We start from the raw sequence: 19,080 nt of genomic DNA on the forward strand, positions 1-19,080 counted from the left end.
CAAGTAAATTACAATATAAATACATGTTAGTTTTACATTTGGTGACGTGCTTTAATATACAAAATATACTGCAAAAATATTCAAAGATTCTGACATAATTCACAGGGCTTTGTCCATTTGGAAACGACTGCACTTGACATGACAGGGTTCCTGTGCTAAGAGAAGGTTAAATAGATTAGACTCTTTAAAATAGTTGAAAGCAGTTTTAGTAGTTCAGATGCTTTTGTATATTAAATAAGCATGTTTTCAGTATTTTACAATAGGATACTTAGTGACGATGTTAAGGGTGTCAGGAAAAGTGCACTGGAATCTATTAGACGAGAAGTCTATTCTCAAGAGCTGCCAGTTTTTTTGTGAAGGCACCTAGTATAAAAATTGTTAAGGACAATATTGCATGAGTCAAAACATTAATCTTCAGTGTTTTGTATAGAAGTGTTCTAATGGTTCCAAATTTTCATTGAATTATTTATCTTCATTCTATACCATACATGTGCACACAAACATAAACCTGTCACACATCAACTAGCTGACAGTAAATTCTAGGTACTTAGCAGTCAAGTAACAATTATTTCTACTGATCAAAAGCTCAAAAATCAATTAAAAGACACCTACAAAATTATTGTAGATAACAAAGGTTTCTTTTACTCCATCTACACTTCCCATTGCCTCGGAAAAGCAGCCAGCATAATCAAGAGCACCCCGGACATTCTCTCGTTCACCTTCTTCCGTCAGGAAAAAGATACAAAATTCTGAGATCACGTACCAATCGACTCAAAAACAGCTTTTTCCCTGCTGCCATCAGGCTTTCGAATGGACCTACCGTATATTAAGTTGATCTTTCTCTATAGCCTAGCTATGACTGTCACACCACATTCTGCACTCTCTCGTTGCCTTCTTCACTGTCTGTCCCTAATTCGTCCTTAGAAGACCATCTTGAACTGCTGTAGTCCATGTGATGTAGGTGCATCCACAATGGGAGTTCCAAGTTTTTGACCCAGCGACAGTGAAGTGGCACCCATACATTTCCAAGTCAGGATGGCGTGTGAAGTGGAGGGGAGCTTGCAGGTAGTAGATGTTCCTATGCGCCTGCAGCCCTTGCTTTTCTAGGTGTGTTGAAGAAGCTTTGGCGAATTGCTGCAGTGCATGTTATAGATGGTGCACACTGCTACCACTGTACGCCAGCGGTGGGAGGAATGAATGTTTGTTGGTTGGGGTGGCAGACAAGCAGGCTGCTTTGTTTTAGATTGAGTGTTGTTGGAGTTGACTCATCCAGGCAAGTGGAGAGCGTTCCATCACACTCCTGACTTATAGATGGTGGACAGGCTTTGGAGAGTCAGGAAGTGAGTTACTCACTGCAGAATTTCCAGTCACTGACCTCTCTTGTAGCCACAGTATTTATATGGCTAGTCCAGTTCAGATCTGGTTGATAGTTACCTCCAGTATGTTGATGGTGGGAGATTTGGCAATGATAATGCCATTAAGCCTCAAGGGGAGGTGGTTAGATTCTCTCATTGCCACAATGAATTCTCATTGTGTGGTGAGAATGTTACTTGCCACTTATCAGCCTAAGCCTGAACGTTGTCCAGGTCTTGCTGCATATGGGCACCAACTGTTTCATTATCTGAGGAGTTGTGAATGGGACTGAACACTGCACAATCAATGAACATCTCAACTTTAGATCTAATGATGGCAGGAAGGCCATAGTTAAGCAGCTAAAGATGGTTAGGCCTATGAGACCATGCTGAGGAACTCTCATGGCAATGTCTTCAGGCTGAGATGATTGGCCTCCACCAAACACAAGCATCTTCCTTTCTGTTAGGTATAACTCTAATCATAGTGGAGAATTTTCTCTCTGATTCTCGTGGAAGTCAATATTGCTAGGGTTCCTTGATACCAAACTTGCTTAAATGCTGCCATGGTGTCAGGGACAGTCGCTCTCACCTCAGATCTCGAGTTCAGCTCTTTGGTCCATGTTTGGACCGAGGCTGTATTGAGGTTGGGAGCCGAGTGACCCTGGTGGTACCCAAACTGAACATCAGTGAGCAGGTTATCTGCTGAATAAGTGCCACCTGATAGCGCTGTTGATGACACCTTCCATTGTGTGTGCATCGGTCATAAGCGGCAAAGTGTATTTCACAGTAAGAGTTCAGAACTGAAACGTTTATACCGCCTAGATATTTTTTTCTTCCATTAAGGTGTTAAGGGGATTTTCACACTGACTTCATTGCAGTCTTAATTGAAGCCTATTTGTAACACTAATAAATAAATACACTTTACAGCTAAAATGTGCATAATTGCATAGTAGTGTATTTTTATGGTGAACCACACACGGGATGAAAAGGATATGTTTCGATGTCAGTGTTTTAATTATTTTCTCGACCTTTCTCTGGAATTCCACAAGTGATTCGCAGGCACATGGGTCTTTGGGTGGTGCAGCTGAAAGCAAAAATACAAACATATTCCAGTCATGCCACCAATCCCGAGCTGCAATGCAGATCACGCTTACTGGGATGTTAAAAGCAGTGAAATTGAAAACGTTTTGGTTAGTGAATGATACTTCGATCTGGATCTACACAATGCAGTTTTCATGCCTTCCTCTGTGATGGTCTTCAATATAGATATATTGGTTGTGACACAACGTAACTGTATCCAAGTGCCCACTCTCATGTGGCAAGGGGCAGGGGATTAAGAGGGGAGTTCCCCCAGAGGGTGGTGGGAATCTGGAACTCACTTTGAAAGGGTGGTGGAGGTGGGAACCCTCACAACATTTAAGAAGCATTTAGATGAGCTCTTGAAAAGCCATGGCATACAAGGCTACGGGCCAAGCGCTGGAAAAAGGGATTAGAATAGATAGGTGCTTGAAGGCCAGCACAGACATAATGGGCCGAAGGGCCTCCTTCTGTGCTGCATGACTCTATGTGCAGACATGGCATGAAGAATAATTGATTCCGTTCTCTTTCCTCCTATTCTCATTTCTAGGTCTGATTTTCCTGTTCTCCCCAAATCAGGGGGTTGGGCGGGGGTGGGGTGGTGGAGATGGTGGGATTGTTGTAATATCACTGGACTGGTGCTCTAGAGATCCAGGCTAATGCTCTAGGGACCTGGGTTCAAATCCCACCTTGAGCTGGTGGCATTTAAATCCAATTAGTTAATCAATTCAACTAATTAATTTTTAAAAATCTGGAATTGAAACCGAGGGCGAAATCTTCCCGTCCTGCCTGCCACAGGAATCATCGGGCGGGATTTTCCGGTTTTGGGGCGAGTGCGGCTGGAAAATTCCACCCCTAGTCTCAGTGAGGTGGCCATGAAACTCTTGCCATCTGTTGGAAAAATTCACCTATCCTTTAAGGAAATAAATCTATTTTTTTAACCTGGTCTGGTCATATTAACTGCCCTCGGAAATGTAGCAAGCTACGTGGTCATAGCAATTAAGGTTGAGCAACAAATGCTGGTCTTGCCAGTGACACCCGCATCCTGTGTATACAGGTTGCAGCAGTAATAGATTAAATTATCAACAAGTGGCGAGATCTTTCCCACGATACTAACAGATAGATGTGCTCGCTGCCGTAGACATTGATTATTTGCCCACTGGCTGCATATGATTTTGCTCCATTAAAATGAATTGACCAAGAATCTTAGAGAAATCTTTACAGTTTAATAAACAGTCATGCCCCAATCCCTTGCTCTCTGCACTGAGTTTAATTCAGTACTGTGTAGTGTAGTCTGTATGTACATACAATGTTGATTCAAGCCCAAGACCATTACACTGCACTTATCTAAGTTAAAGGACATCTTTGAGACATCTTAAAGGATACTCTAGCTATGACTATAACACTACATTCTGCACTCTCTCCTTTCCTTCCCTATGTATGGTATATTTTGTCTGTATAGCACGCAAGAAACAATACTTTTCACTGTATACTAATACATGTGACAATAATAAATCAAATCAAATCAAAGCAAAATCTGCTTGCATTAGGCTCAATCCCCTAGGGCATTTAAATTTGCTTACAGAAATTTCTTCTCTTGCAAAGTGCTGATACTTGCATAAAGTTTTGTGTCACCTGCAACCCTATGGACTATTTGCCCAATGCTTTTTCTGAGGCCAGTTAAGAAAATAGTCCACTAACCTTTTAACTTCCTGAAACAATTCGAGTCAATTAGTTAAACACAATGTCCTTTTCCAGAAGCCATGTTGAGTGCCTTTGATAATACCTTCTCTATCTCAGTGATTCCTAGGATGTTTTGCAATCCCTTATCATTCCCTGGATCCAATTTATCTGCACACACAATTTATCTGCATCTCCACACCAATTTATCTGCCTTTATGAAAAGCAGCACCAAATAAGCACGCTCCCAATTCAAAGGAAAAATCAAAACCCCAAGGAGTTGTTAAAGATAAAGGCAAGAGGCTTCCAAATAAAAAACAGAAAATGCTGGAAAATCTCAGCAGAGCTGATGAAGAGTCATCCGGACTTGAAACATTAGCTCTATTCTCTCTCCACAGATGCTGTTGGACCTGCTGAGATCTTCCAGCATTTTTTGTTTTTGTTTCAGATTCCAGCATCCGCAGTAAATTGCTTTTATCTGAGTTTGCAATTCACATGCTTCAGACCATTGATTACCCTTAGACCCACAGCTCAATCTACATCAAGGTTCTTTATTCCAGCTAGGATACCTTCCCCTTTTATTGTAATATACCCAATTCTCATGTTTCCACACAATTCATGTCGGGTAACCTTCAATTGACCAATGCAATAAAAACTAACTATGTTCTGATCACTGTTGCTTGGGTGTTCCACCACATGGAGTTGCAATACAGTTTAAGGTCAGTACTGAAAGCCCATGCCACATTATAATGCGTTGAGGTAAAACATGTAATTATTGAGACAAATGTTTTAGCTAATTTGCACATCACACTTTGTCCATTTTATGCAAAGGAAGTTGAAGTCACCAATAATATAGACAAGGCCTAATTCAGACCTGCGGGGATTGTATTTCTGTTGCTGTAGGGTAGTCAAAAACACTTCCTGCAACAATAGCACTGTATTCCTTTGAGTAGCTGACATTGTCTTTTTGAAATTACAATATGGGTTCATAGATAAAATTTCTCAACAGTCCTCAAGCTCATGGCAATATTACAGAGTCTTCAGAGTGTGTCAGTATTTGCAAGGTTCCCCAAACTGAAACGTTTGACAATGTCCAGATTAAGACAGCAATAATAAAAGACTGAATTGTATTGAAAGAATATCCCTTACCGCATATTTTGACCTGTAATTTGTCTGCAATTTGATTCATTGTCTTGAAATCTGCAGTATAATGATAATGATCCTTAACTGGATCTGAAGCAATTATCCTTAATTCTTCCTCAAGTGCATTCCCCACTCCAATTGCAAACATCTTAATTCCTGAAACAGATAAACATGAATTTCTAATTACGTTTAGTACATAAAAATCCATGGGGACGAATGTCAGCATTGCCGAACATTTTGTACTTACAACTTGATATGGTGCTGTCGTTATTGCAGACTCAGTTCCTTGGGATTGTATAACATAGAATAACAAATATTACAGTGCCATCTATTTGATGGATAATTGCAACAATGAGTCAGATGGAGATGCATGTTCATCCTTAATATTAACCAATTTTATCTGGAGTAGCAGGGTGTTAGAATTGGTGTTATTGGTGGCACAGTGGTTAGCACTGCTGCCTCACAGCACCAGAGACCTGGGTTCGGTGACTGTCTGAAGTTTGCACGTTCTCCCCGTGTCTGCATGGGATTCCTCCAGGTGCTCTGGTTTCCTCCCACAGTCCAAAGATGTGCAGGTTAGATTAATTGGCCATGCTAAATTATTCCTTAATGTCCAAAGATGTGCAAGTTAGGTGGATTGGCCATGCTAAGTTGCCCCTTAGTGTCTCAAGATGTGTAGGTAAGGGAGATGAGCTGGGTAAATACGTGGGGTTATGGTGGTCGGGTTTGGGTAAGATGCTTTGCCAGGGAGTCGGTGCATATTCAATGGGCCAAATGGCCTCCTTCTGCATTGCAGGGATTCTTTGAGTTTTAATATGAAGGGGAATAATCGATTTCACATTACCATTCAATGACTCCTGTTGTATATGTGGGCAATTTATTGGTGTTGGAATGGAAAGATTTCAATGATTAGCCAGCCATCATTTTTATGTTGACTTCCCAATGGACCTCCAATTCTCAAGGACTGATAGATAGAAATATGACTGCCACGCACAGAAGGGAAGTTAAGGACTGTGATAAATATAGAGGCAGAAGTTGCAATAGACAGGGTCAGATTTCTAGGGCAGAATTTAATGCCCGCTATAAAGTTAAAGTTTATTTATTAGTCACAAGTAAGGCTTACATTAACACTGCAATGAGGTTACTGTGAAATTCCCTTAGTCGCCACACTCCGGCGCCTGTTCAGGTCAATGCACCCTAACCAGCACGTCTTTCAGGCTGTGGGAGGAAACTGGAGCGCCCGGAGGAAGCCCACGCAGACGCAGGGAGAACATGCAGATTCCACACAGGTAGTGACCCAAGTTGGGAATCGAACCCAGGTCCTTGGCACTGTGAGGCAGCAGTGCTAACCACTGTGCCACCGTGCTGCTATTGAGGCAAGTTTGCAGGTTGAGGGACAGAACAAAGCATTTGAATTTTTTTCATTGATCACTGCTCTTGCAGAATTTGCTTTATTTTGTTTACTACGCAGGTTGTTAAATAAATTGAAATGTAAATGTGTTGGAATATAGAAACTAAATATTTCCTTGTTAATGATATTCTTCTAAACATACCCTTCATGAACCTTTAACAAATTTTGAAGAAAGTACAATCTAAGTTCTCATCTTCTTCCCAATCAGATTGATTTAACAAATGAGCCTGCGTTTCTAGCTCCTTATTTAGTGAAAGCAATGGTTCCATTTCTGGATGATTCTGTGAATGAAAAGCAGAGGGAGTTGAAGAAATATGAAGGCAGAGCAGGATTTGACCAAATTAGATGTACAGGGAAAAGTGAGAAATTTAAAGGCAAATAACTGATGTTTCAAAGAGTAATGTGCACAGTAACACATGTTTAAAATTGCAATGTACACTTCATGAAATGTCAAGATCCAAATTGTTGCAATCTAAAACCAGTATAAATCCAGTTTGAAATGAGTATTAACAGTTCACTCAATAAACTTGGTTCCATAATGCAGAAAAAGGAATAATGCCACTTTGCTACAGTCGGGGTTATTGTACTAAGGCTAAAGGTGAGGAATATTGTGGGGATGGAGTAGAGGAAACCCTGTTCTGCGTTTACATCTGCTGCACCTGACTTGGGTGTGCTCCATCACTAACAATGTCTGTCCAAAACAACAATTATTTCGCACAACAGAACTGACGCTGCTCATCTTGAGTTCAGAAAATTAAGAATGTAGATGGAGTGGCACGATGGCACAGCGGCGAGCTCTGCTGCCTCACAGCACCAGGGACCCGGGTTCAATTCCAGCTTTGGGTCACCGTCTGTGTGGAGTTTGTACGTTTGTGCCGAGTCTGCATGGGTTTCCTTTCACATTCCAAAGATGAGCAGGTTAGGTGGGCTGGTCATGGTCAAAATCCCCCTTAGTGTCCCAAGATGTGTAGGTTAGATAGATTAGCCATGGGAAATGTGTCTGGGGTTAAGGGGCTAGGACAAGGGAGAGGGCCTGGGTAAGATACTGTCAGAGTATTGGTGCAGACTCGGTAGGCCAAGTGGCCTCTTCTGCACTGTAGGGATTCTATGATTTAAGAGCAAAAAATGAGCAGTTAAAGAAATGGATAATTGTTCATTTGCATTTTAACTAGTTTGAATTCTACAACCTGTTGTTGTTCAGACAGTTCTGGGTTCTTAGTAACATTGCTCCAAATAATCTTCATAGAAAATAGGAACAGGAGCAGGCCATTCGGCCCTTCAAGCCTGCTCCACCATTCATTATGATTAATCCCACCAGTGATTTCCTCAGTCTATTAGCATTAAATTTATTTTAAGTTGTCTGTAATCAAAATGTTGCAGTAAGAAGTTTAACAACACCAGGTTAAAGTCCAACAGGTTTATTTGGTAGCAAAAGCCACACAAACTTTCGGAGCCCCAAGCCCCTTCTTCAGGTGAGTGGGAATTCTGTTCACAAACAGGGCATATTAAAGACACAAACTCAATTTACATGAATATTCATGTAAATTGAGTCTGTGTCTTTAATATGCCCTGTTTGTGAACAGAATTCCCACTCACCTGAAGAAGGGGCTTGGGGCTCCGAAAACTTGTGTGGCTTTTGCTACCCAATAAGCCTGTTGGACTTTAACCTGGTGTTGTTAAACTTCTTACTGTGTTTACCCCAGTCCAACGCCGGCATCTCCACATCAAAATGTTGCACCAGGGATCAGCAGGTTCAGCTTGTCACACAGTGAATTCGGAATTGGATTAATTAAAAAACTGTTTCTAGGCGGCAATTAACCCTGCCCTGATGAAGGAAGGGAGAGATGGAATATGTGAGGACAGGGGAATTTTGTCTTTCTGATGTCATACACTTTGTGGCATTTAACAGTAACACACACAGTAGCCAGGGAGCAGGTCACTTGTTTGATATCCTGATTACAAAATAAACAGGAGCATAATGCATAATGGGAAGGTGTATAAAGAGAAGAAAATGGGGGAAGATCACATCACAATTTCCTTATACAATCATAGGGCAGGCTTTTCCAGCCCTTCCTGCTGGTGGGGTCTTCCAGTCCTACCAAAGTGTACAGGGATTTCAATGGATTTCCCAACCTGTGTGGGAACACCATCTGTGGCAGGGCCTGAAAGTCTGGGCAAGAGTCTCAAAGCACAGAAGGAGGCCCCTCAACCCCTTGTCCTTCTGATGTATGTTTGAAAGAGCTTTCCAATTAGTTTCACTCACCTCTTTCCCCATACTCTTGCAGCTTTCTCTCCTACATACAAGGATTGTGGGTAATGGATTTTGTTGCAAAAAAAGTAAACTTTTCAGCAAGTATTACCTTTATCTTTGGCCTTCTGAGCAAAATCATTGATGTAATCCTGTGAACGGCCATCTGTAAAGACGATTCCAACTTTTGGGATGTTCTCTCTTGCTCCTTGTGAAGGGACAAAAATTTTTTCAGACAGATGTTGCAGTGCCAGGCCTGTCATTGTTCCTCTCTCCATGTACTCCATCTTCTTGACTGCGGTCTTGATGTTTTCTTTAGTTTTGAACTTGTTGAGAGGGAATTCAGTCCTGACTGAACTTGAGTACTGGACGAGGGCAATGCGTGCATTCTGATCACCAACTTCCAGGGCATCAACTATTTGATTGATGAATTTTTTTACCAGTTGGAAGTTTTCAGGTCTCACACTCTTCGACCCATCAATGACAAAAGCTAAATCAACACCTCCTGCACTGCAAGCTGTGCACAAAGTTAAAAGCAAGAGTTAAAGAAGAAAGAACTTACATATTCCCCATGAACTATAACAATAAATTATAATATGAGCCAGAAAGATAACCCCAAGCGACATTTCCCTTGAGGGCTGTGTAGGTGAGGCCAGAGAAAAGATATACTCGGGATCAAGGTCTTCGGAAGAGGTTCAAAAAAGTGTAAAACGGTTCCCCTAATCTAAGAAGTGAGAGAAAAGTTGGTTATTGTGATGCATTTGAGTTAGAATGTTCAATTCAGATTCCTTTAGAGCATTGCTGTTAATAGGTGCATAAATGCAGCAAGAATGTTCACCTCTGATCCAAACAATATTTCCACACATTTGATGGACAGTGCAGTCAGTATCCATTGAATCCCTACACCATATACATCAATACAGGTGTGTTAACTTGTACAATGCGTGCCTGACCATCACCAACTTGACATTGTGTACAAATGTGGGTACCATACAGGAGACAAAAAAAAGGCCAGTAAGCGGATAAATGAAGTTGGCTGCCTCATTCATGATGAAAGGCTAATGGTTACATAGATGCTTACATTGGAAAATTTGGAAAAAAAGGCAGCTTAGAGTTAAATGTATTGGCAGATTAATGATCTTCAAGGGAATTAGAGAACTGGATTCCAGAATAATGTTTATTACCAAATATGGTCTGGGACAATGAAGCATAGAAAAGGTTAAGGTATAATTTTTTCACATCGAGGGTGGCAAATATATGGAAAGTTTATTGAGGATAGTACAGATGGTACATAGAGAGTGAAGTGACCCTGATTGCAAGCGCCTCATGCAACATCGCCTCTGCTTCAAAACCCATTAAATAAGGGACTGGGTACAGGACTGCAGGACCTGCTGGCATATGCCCACATCTTGGGTTTCATTTTCACTGAGAGGCACCAATGTGCTTCCTACACTTGCCCAGATTCACAGCTGCATTTACACTAATGGGCTGATTTGGGAAGATTGAGAACAAGCAAATCATTTCAGTCTATCTGAAAGTTGCCAATAGCTCCTAGTAAAGGCAAGGACAAATCTAGACTTGTACATTTGATCATTTATCAGGGGCAACCTTGGTCTCCTGAAGTTAACTTGATTGGAGAGAGTACAGAGAAGGTTTACCAGGATGTTGCCTGGTATGGAGAGTCTTAGCTATGAGGAGAGATTGGGTAAACTGGGGTTGTTCTCCCTGGAAAGATGGAGGATGAGGGGCGACCTAATAGAGATGTATAAAATTATGAAGGGCATAGATAGGGTGAACAGTGGGAAGCTTTTTCCCAGGTTGGAGGTGACGAACACAAGGGGTCACGGGTTCAACGTGAGGGGGGCAAGGTTCAACACAGATGTCAGGGGGACGTATTTTACACAGAGGGTGGTGGGGGCCTGGAATGCACTGCCAAGCAAGGTGATTGAGGCGGACACGCTGGGATCGTTTAAGATTTATCTAGATAGCCACATGAACAGACTGGGAATAGAGGGATACAAACGAATAGTCTAGTTGGGCACATGAGCGGCGCAGGCTTGGAGGGCCGAAGGGCCTGTTCCTGTGCTGTATTGTTCTTTGTTCTTTGGTTTAGGGAACTGGGGAGGAATTTCCCAAATTCATCCTGAAAATAGCCACATTTGTTTTTTACCTCTGTGTTGGCCCATTTGCATTGCTAGCATTGGGATGGGGCAGTATATAAAGTTGCACAGCTGAATGGATAGGGCAAGCATTGGTGCACCTTATATTCTTACCTTATAAGTGTAAGTGCAGGTTAGCTAACTTACAGTTTAATAACTTTGTGATCCCATGCTGAAACAAAACTTACTGCCGCATGTTCTTCCATCTGGATTTAATGTGAATCCTTCGTTGCAGGCACATTTGTAAGAGTTAGGAATGCTCACGCAGATGTGCTCACAGTCATGATCTCCACTGGCACACAGATCCACCACTGCAACACCAAAATTCAGGTAATGTCAATCACAATAAAGGAAATATATGGAAATGTGTGCATCCAGACTCAACTACTGAGAGTTTCAACAGGATTATCTGGTAATTGAAATGTGTTTAGCCACAAGTCAAAATCCCCAGAATTATATTCCTCTCAAACTGTTCTATCAATGATTCGGTTGATGACTTCCAGCCCAACTCTTTAATTCTGCATACATATACTGTTAATGTAATATTGTTAAATCCCTATATTGCAGAGGAAAGATAATATGCAATTATGGTTATTATTTTAAACTGTGTAGTATTGGATTGTATACAGAAATTAAATAAGGTACACAGCTTGAAATGTCTCCTGCCATGAATCATCATTATCATCACATGTGTTCTGATTGAAGGCAGGTCCTTGGCTTATAGTCTTCTCATGTCTCTCTGTCCTTTTGCCAATAACTTCTTTCAAATTTCAAGCCATCCAGCATTCTTATTCTCTTCCTCTTTTTCCTCCAAACCTTCTCTCCATAACATCTCTTACTGATCTGTTTCCTCTGAAGATGTTTCCTGCCCAATCTCTTTTCCGAATTACCTTCAGCAATTTTCTTTGTTCATTCAGTCTCTTCAACACCTCATCATTTGTCACTTTTTCTGGCCAACTGATCCTTTCTATTCTCCTCCAAACATTTCAGAGCTATTTAGCATTTTGGTCTCCTCTTTCTGTCAGATCCAAGTCTCACATCCATTCAAAACAACACTCCAAATCAGGCTCTTTACAAGTTGCTTCCTGAGTTGTTTATTCAGCTTTCTGGTTAACAATTGTCTCTTGCCAAACACAGCCTTTTGCATTGCTATCTTTGTTCCTATTTCTTTGTCGAAACTCCCACCTGCAGATGTTATGCTTCCTAAATACTTGCTCATACAATCATACAAATTGGGAACAAGAGTAGGCCACTAGGGCCCTTGGGTCTGCTCTGCCCTGTTCTATTCCTCTTCCTCCCATGAATACAGGAATGTCTCTGAGTGATTTTGAGATATGCATCACCTCAGTTTTGTCAATGTTCACTTTCATTCCAAAATTCATGCCTGCTGTTACTAGTCTATTAGCGTTTGTAATCCTTCTTCTGTGCTTGCTGCAAGTGCTTTGCCATCTTCAAATCTAACAGATCATTCTTTTCCCCCCCCTCAACCCCAATCTTTATGCCAGGTTCCATATCTTGAAAGGCTTCTTTAATCGTTGTTTCAGCATAGACATTGAAGAGGACTGATGATAAGCAACACCTTTGTTGAACTCCTCTTCCAATTACACATGAGTCATGTCATCAGTAAATAAAATGATTCTGGAAACAGAAGTAGACCATACCTGCTTGAGTATCAGTTTAAAAAGGGTACCAGTCTAGTCTGAGCACTGACTGGTCAATATTGTTGCCCAGAATTATGATCGAATGGGCATGAAGACTGAGGCAGCCTCTTAACTGCGATATTACTGGACCGACATCATTCACCTTCCTTTGGTGCTTTACTCACCGCAAAATGCTTCTTGGAATTTCTTGGAGAGTTTCTCTATCGCGCTGTAGCTTTCCACATAGTCTAAGTGCTCTTCCAGGGGCTCGCTGGCGATCTCACGCAGTGAGTTCATCTCTGCCCTGCCCACACCAATGGCAAAGATCTCAATGCCACTCTGTTTGGCTTGTGTGGCTGCCTCCCGTACTCGGTCCTGTGGCCGGCCATCAGTCACAATGATGGCAACCTGAGAGCAGATAGGGCACAAAAAATGGTCAGTTTCTTGCAATAATCATGACTGATTAGACATCATCCACTGTGGGCTTTATTATTTTGCTGATTTTTTCTTTGGCCAGAAAGACCCATGTGTCTGTGCTTATTACTACTATCAAACCTTAATCCATAACCACATCATAAGTACTTTTAGCCAATGCTTTTTAAAGCATTTAACCTTAGAAATGATACTGGCCCCAACAATGGGCACAGTTCTTAAGCAGGGACCAGGGACACAGTCTGAAGTTAGTGTTCTAGGCAGAGAGTATTAAGCGCTGTGATCATGTAGCTATATTCATGTGGGGATTTTTAGATAGATTTAATCTTCAACACTTGGAATTAGTCTGTTTTTACAATATAAAGCTCAAACCTGTGAAAGTAAATGATACATTTAACACATCATTTTGGTAACTAAGTATTAATATAAACTAATATTTGTTTGTTTTGGAATCATCCCCCCCACCCCAAACAGTCATTTAATGAGTTTCCATTGCGTGTTTTCTAATATTATAGGTGAGCAGTGTGTAAAGGTCTTTGGCCTGTATTTTCTCTATTGAAGAGAATGAAATATTTGTTCTGTTGTTTATGATGAAACTGACTAATAGGGGGTATCAAAAGAACCAACTCCTCCTAACTCTTCCTAACTCCTCCTAAACCTCACTAACTCCTCCTAACCCCTCACTAACTCCTCCTAACTCCCCCTCCTAACTCCTCCTAACTCCTCCTAAACCTCACTAACTCCTCCTAACTCCTCACTAACTCCACATTAAGTTTGTGTGGAAAGAATCTCCCATGTCTTGATAAATGTACATGTTCACCATGGTAATATTCCATAAGATATGCAATTTAAATGGGGCTAAATGGCTCAATGTAATGATGTGTTAGAGTTACACTGCAATGCTGTGTAACCCACAATCCTGCCCAATGTTTCTTCTTCAGGCTTTCCTATTTCCAGCCCATTGTTGCTTCCCCTTAGAAATATTGCTTACATTAGTTCTATCCCCAAGAAGGTGATGGCTCTTACATTTACAACTCCTGCTGTTATGCTCTTATGAGCCTGATTTTACCATTGTGTCGTGCCCGTTTTCGGGAGCGAAAACTTGGTAACGTCGGGCATGAGGCAATTAGCGTGATCCACACTCACGCAGATGCCCACTTTACCAAGGCCCTAAAATGGCCGCGATCAGAACCGCGCCCGCTTAATGAGCTGGAAGCCCAACTTTACCAGCATTTCCCCCTTTACCACCGCATTCGCCCGTCCAGATTCGGCGTGAAACAGACCTGCTCAGCAAAGGTCTGCTTCGGGCGCTCCAGCTTCTAAAGAGGTAGGTTCAGAGCTTCCAACGACTCTCTGACTCAGATTGGTGGTGGAGGGAGAGTGCGGGGGGGGGGGGGGGGCGCAGGGAGGCGGGCTAGATCATTCTCTGGTGGGGGGGTGGGAGGAGGAGGCGGGTCAGATGTGTCTCTGGTGGGGGGAGGGGAGGAGGGAGGCCAGATGGTTCTCTGGTGGGGGGAAGGGGAGAAGGGAGGCCAGGTCGCTCTCTGGTGGGGGGGCAGGGGGGGGGGGGCGGGGGGAAGGGAGGCCAGATGGTAGGGAGGCCAGATGGTTCTCTGGTGGGGGAAGGGGGAGGAGGAGGGAGGCCAGATCGTTATGGTGGCGGGAGTGGGGGGAACGGCGGGGTCGCTGCCACACTCCGATCGGTGGGGGGAAAGGGGGCAGGGGGTGGCGGTCGGCCTGGATAGCGGGGATTGAGTGGGTGGATAAAGGGAACAGTTATGTGGTGGGGGTGGGGCGATGTCTGTGGGGGCCATCGCTCCCGCTTTTCGCTCCCGGGCCGCTTTATCCGCTTTTTGCGGCCCGGGAGCGATGTGACAGGGACGCGTTTTTCAATTTTTTTTTCACTGCACCTGCGCAGTTCAAAGCTCCGATCAGAACAGCAGTGTTTTGGGTGCAATAAGCCCCACCCACGGCACAATTCAGACTCACAACTTTTTTTTCAGGCAGAGTGTGTATGGGGGCGCCTGGGAACAGATTTACAAGTCAGATCTGAATTGCGCCCAGATTCAGCACTTAGAATGAAAATGGTAAAATTGGGCCCTCTGTGTCAACTTTATGAAGCTATGCAAGATCTTGTTAAATAAAACATGAGAAGTTTGATCTATTTCACAATGCAGTGCGGTGATTTTACTGCTGAGAGAATGAAATTCTCCGCTCCACGTTAACACTTTGTTGAGTCATTTGCTATTGCCCTTTACACATCCTCAAAGCTTGTGACAGGATCTAACACAGCTGACTTTTAAAGAATTTGCCACACTGTGAACTCACTACTGCATGGAATGGTTGAAATGATTGGAAAGATACATTTTAGGAGAAATTGATAAAGTTAAGGGAAAAAGCAGTAGAAGGCTCTATTGATAAGGTGAGATGTATTAAGGTGGGAGCAGGCATGCATGGTGTATAAACACCGGCATGGACCAATTGGGGCTGAATGGTTGTTGGCCGGTTCTGTGCTATAAAATTCTGTGATACCTTGAATCCTCTCAAACTACGATCTGGCCAATCAGAGTTCTCCAGGACTTTGTTCTTTCTCCATTATAATGACCTGCGTTTATTAACCGGAACAAGCCACTCATACTGAGGTCTCCATCCGCATTCATCAACTTCCTACAGGTCACATAACCTCAGCCAATAGAACCTTAATTGGTCTCACTGTACCATGGTTGTTATTGCATCTTGATTTCCTCTAATCTTTCTTTAAATTTATTGGATGGTTTCTTCATGCCTTTGACAAGTCCAACAAGCAGCTGCCAACGTTCACATTAGACGCTGCACATTATTTTTTTCACTAATATTTTTAGCATCACTAACACCACTGATCTTAAAAAAGGATCTCTTCCAATTCCAAAGCTGCTTGAAGAAAATGTGTTGCTTTTTCATTCCAAATATTTCTCCTCTCAGCAGCTTCTGGTTAGTCTGCTGAAGTCTGAGAACGCACAGTGGCACAGTGGTTAGCACTGCTGCCTCACAGCGCCAGGGACCTGGGATCAATTCCGGCCTCAGGTGACGGACTGACTGGGCCCAATTTTACCATCAAGTTGCGCCCATTTTCGGGCGCGAAAATTTGGTAAAGTCGGGCGTGAGGCGCGTAGCGTGATCCGTGCCCGCCTCCGCACCGGTTCTCCTTTTATCAAGGCCCGAAAATGGCCGCGATCGGGACTGCACCTCGAAACGGGCGCAACGGCCATTTAAATGCGTTTGCATGCATTTAAATTGACTTAATGGATTTCCTCCAGGTGATCCGATTTCCTCCCACAGTCCAAAGATGTGCATGTTAGGTTGATTGCTATGCCTAATTTAACCTCAGTGTCAGGTGGATTAGCAGGGTAAATACATGGAGTTATGGCGATAGTGCCTGGGTGGGATTGTTACTGGTGCAGGCTCGATGGGCTGAATGGTCTCCTTCTGCACTGCAGGGATTCTATTCTGTTCTAATACTTGTTTATATATCTGGTACAGTTCATTTATCAATTCTCTTGGAATCCAGAATAGAAGAGAATAAAATAAATGATATCCGATAGGTCCTTTTTTCACCTCTTCAACTAATAGGGTGGTGATACTGGGGGATTTGATATGTCAAATAACGATGTCCAAGTAAATGGTAAGCAGCCAATGGGAAGAGGTTTTCCTCATTGACTTTATCTACGCCTGTCACAATCATGAACACCTCAATAAAATTTCCTCTCAATCTCCTTCGACCCAAGGAGTACTACCCAACTTTTCCATCCTAATCTTGTAACTAATTGCACACTGACCCTCCTATGCCATTAGCCTCAATTTTCTTAACCAGCCTCTTATGTGGTATTTGTTAAATGCTTTCTTAAATCCATATAGACAACATCCACCACATTCCCTTCATCGATATCTTCTGCCACTTCACCAAAAAATTCAATTTGATTAGGCAAGCACAACCTGCCTTTTACAAAGACATGCTGAAACACAGCAATGACACATTGGCAGCCCCACCAGTTTTCGGACATGTAGAGAAAGACAGGGAGTGAGAGAGAGAGAGACAGAAAGAGAGAGAGAGAGAGGGCGCCTCAAAATGGAGGCTGAAGTACAGGCACGTAAAACTGAAACAAAATAGGTGACAGCTGCTCTGGCCACAGGGGGTCAATCCTTCCATGGGACGACAAGTGGCTGCAGTCATGGCCTGACAACCATGTCGGGCGCTGGGATGGCTCCCTCGGTGGATGAGGTGAGGCTCCCGCCCCACTGCCTCCACGAGGCCACCTCCAGTTTTACTCCAACTGGCATTTAAAAATCCAGCCTATCAATGACTGGGGCGGCACGGTGGCACAGTGGTTAGCACTGCTGCCTCATAGCACCAGGGACCTGGATTTGATTCCCGGCTTGGGCCAGTGTCTGTGTGGAGTTTGCACATTCTCCCCGTGTCTGCATGGGTTTCCTCTGGGTGCTCCGGTTTCCTCCCACAGTCCAAAGATGTGCAGGTTAGGTGGATTAGCTATGGTAAATGTGCAGGGTTAAGATGCTCTTTCGGCGAGTCAGTGTGGACCTGATAGGCTAAATGGCCTTCTGCTGCACTGTACACAAGACAGAGAGTCTCTTCATAAGACTCACATACAACATCTTACACCTCTTTCAGACTTTGTGCTCTTGTTAAATAACTTTTTCTTGAACACTGATCCTTCTATAACTATAACTTTATTCACTGTTGCATAGACACACAATTCCACAGCACACACATACTGTACAGTCTCAGACTGTACCTCTCCACAACTACAACAGGACTTCTTTGTACTCTGTGCAATTTTCAGATTGATATTTACCATTTGAAAGCAATCGTATTTTATTTGATTAAAGTCAACTGAGACCCAAATTCACAGAGAATATTTCTGAAGGGAATAGAAATATTTGGAGGCATTCAACAGTTAGGGTATGCAAAGCAAATTATGGATAGGTGTGGAGGTCACAAGGTAGTTGTCATGGGTGACTTTAACTTTCCATATATCGATTGGAACCTTTATAGGTCGAATAGTTCGGATGGGGCAGTTTTTGTACAGTGTGTGCAGGAGGGTTTCCTGACACAATATGTGGATAGGCCAACAAGAGGTGGGGCTACTTTGGATTTGGTACTGGGTAATGAACCGGGCCAAGTGTTAGATTTGTTTGTGGGAGAGCACTTTGGAGATAGTGACCACAATTCGGTGTCTTTCACTATTGCAATGGAGAGGGATAGGGCCATACGGCAGGGCAAGGTTTACAATTGGGGGAGGGGTAATTTTGATGCGATTTGGTGGGAATTAGGGAGCATAAGATGGGAACAGAAACTGTCAGGGAAAGGCACAAATGAAAAGTGGAGCTTGTTCAAGGAACAAATACTGGATGTCCTTGATAGGTATGTCCCTGTCAGGCAGGGAGGGAATGGCCGAGTGAGGGAACCATGGTTTACAAAGTGGTTGAATGTCTTGTCAAGAGGAAAAGGGAAGCTTACCTCATAGAAGACAGAGGGTGGTGGTGGATGGAAAATTTTCAGACTGGAGACCAGTTACCAGCGGTGCACCACAGGGATCAGTGTTGGGTGCTATTTGTGATTTTTATCAATGACTTAGAGGAGGGGGCTGAAGGGTGGATCAGTAAATTTGCTGATGACACCAAGATTAGTGGAGTAGTGGATGAGGTGGAGGGCTGTTGTAGGCTGCAAAGAGACATTGATAGGATGCAAAGCTGGGCTGAAAAATGGCAGATGGAGTTTAACCCTGATAAGTGCGAGGTGATTCATTTTGGTAGGACAAATTTGAATGCGGATTACAGGGTCAACGGCAGGGTTCTGAGGAATGTGGAGGAACAGAGAGATCTTGGGGTTCATATCCAAAGATCTCTGAAGGTCGCCACTCAAGTGGATAGAGCCGTGAAG

General features: G+C 43.0%; 1 protein-coding gene across 1 annotated transcript in view; it reads right to left on the minus strand.

Moving 5' to 3' along the window:
• Positions 1–313: 313 nt before the first annotated feature.
• matn1 (matrilin 1) overlaps positions 314–19,080 on the minus strand; it is a 29,215-nt gene continuing 10,448 nt past the window's right edge. Inside the window, exons 3-8 of the mRNA XM_078237202.1 lie at positions 12,896–13,118; positions 11,259–11,381; positions 9,024–9,428; positions 5,259–5,408; positions 2,347–2,436; positions 314–366 (exon numbers count right to left, since the gene is read on the minus strand). Of these exons, the coding sequence (XP_078093328.1) occupies positions 314–366; positions 2,347–2,436; positions 5,259–5,408; positions 9,024–9,428; positions 11,259–11,381; positions 12,896–13,118 (1,044 nt within the window). The remainder of the gene's footprint in view (positions 367–2,346; positions 2,437–5,258; positions 5,409–9,023; positions 9,429–11,258; positions 11,382–12,895; positions 13,119–19,080) is intronic.

This window comes from Mustelus asterias, chromosome 21 (assembly GCF_964213995.1).
Source record: "Mustelus asterias chromosome 21, sMusAst1.hap1.1, whole genome shotgun sequence".
Classification (NCBI taxonomy): domain Eukaryota; kingdom Metazoa; phylum Chordata; class Chondrichthyes; order Carcharhiniformes; family Triakidae; genus Mustelus; species Mustelus asterias.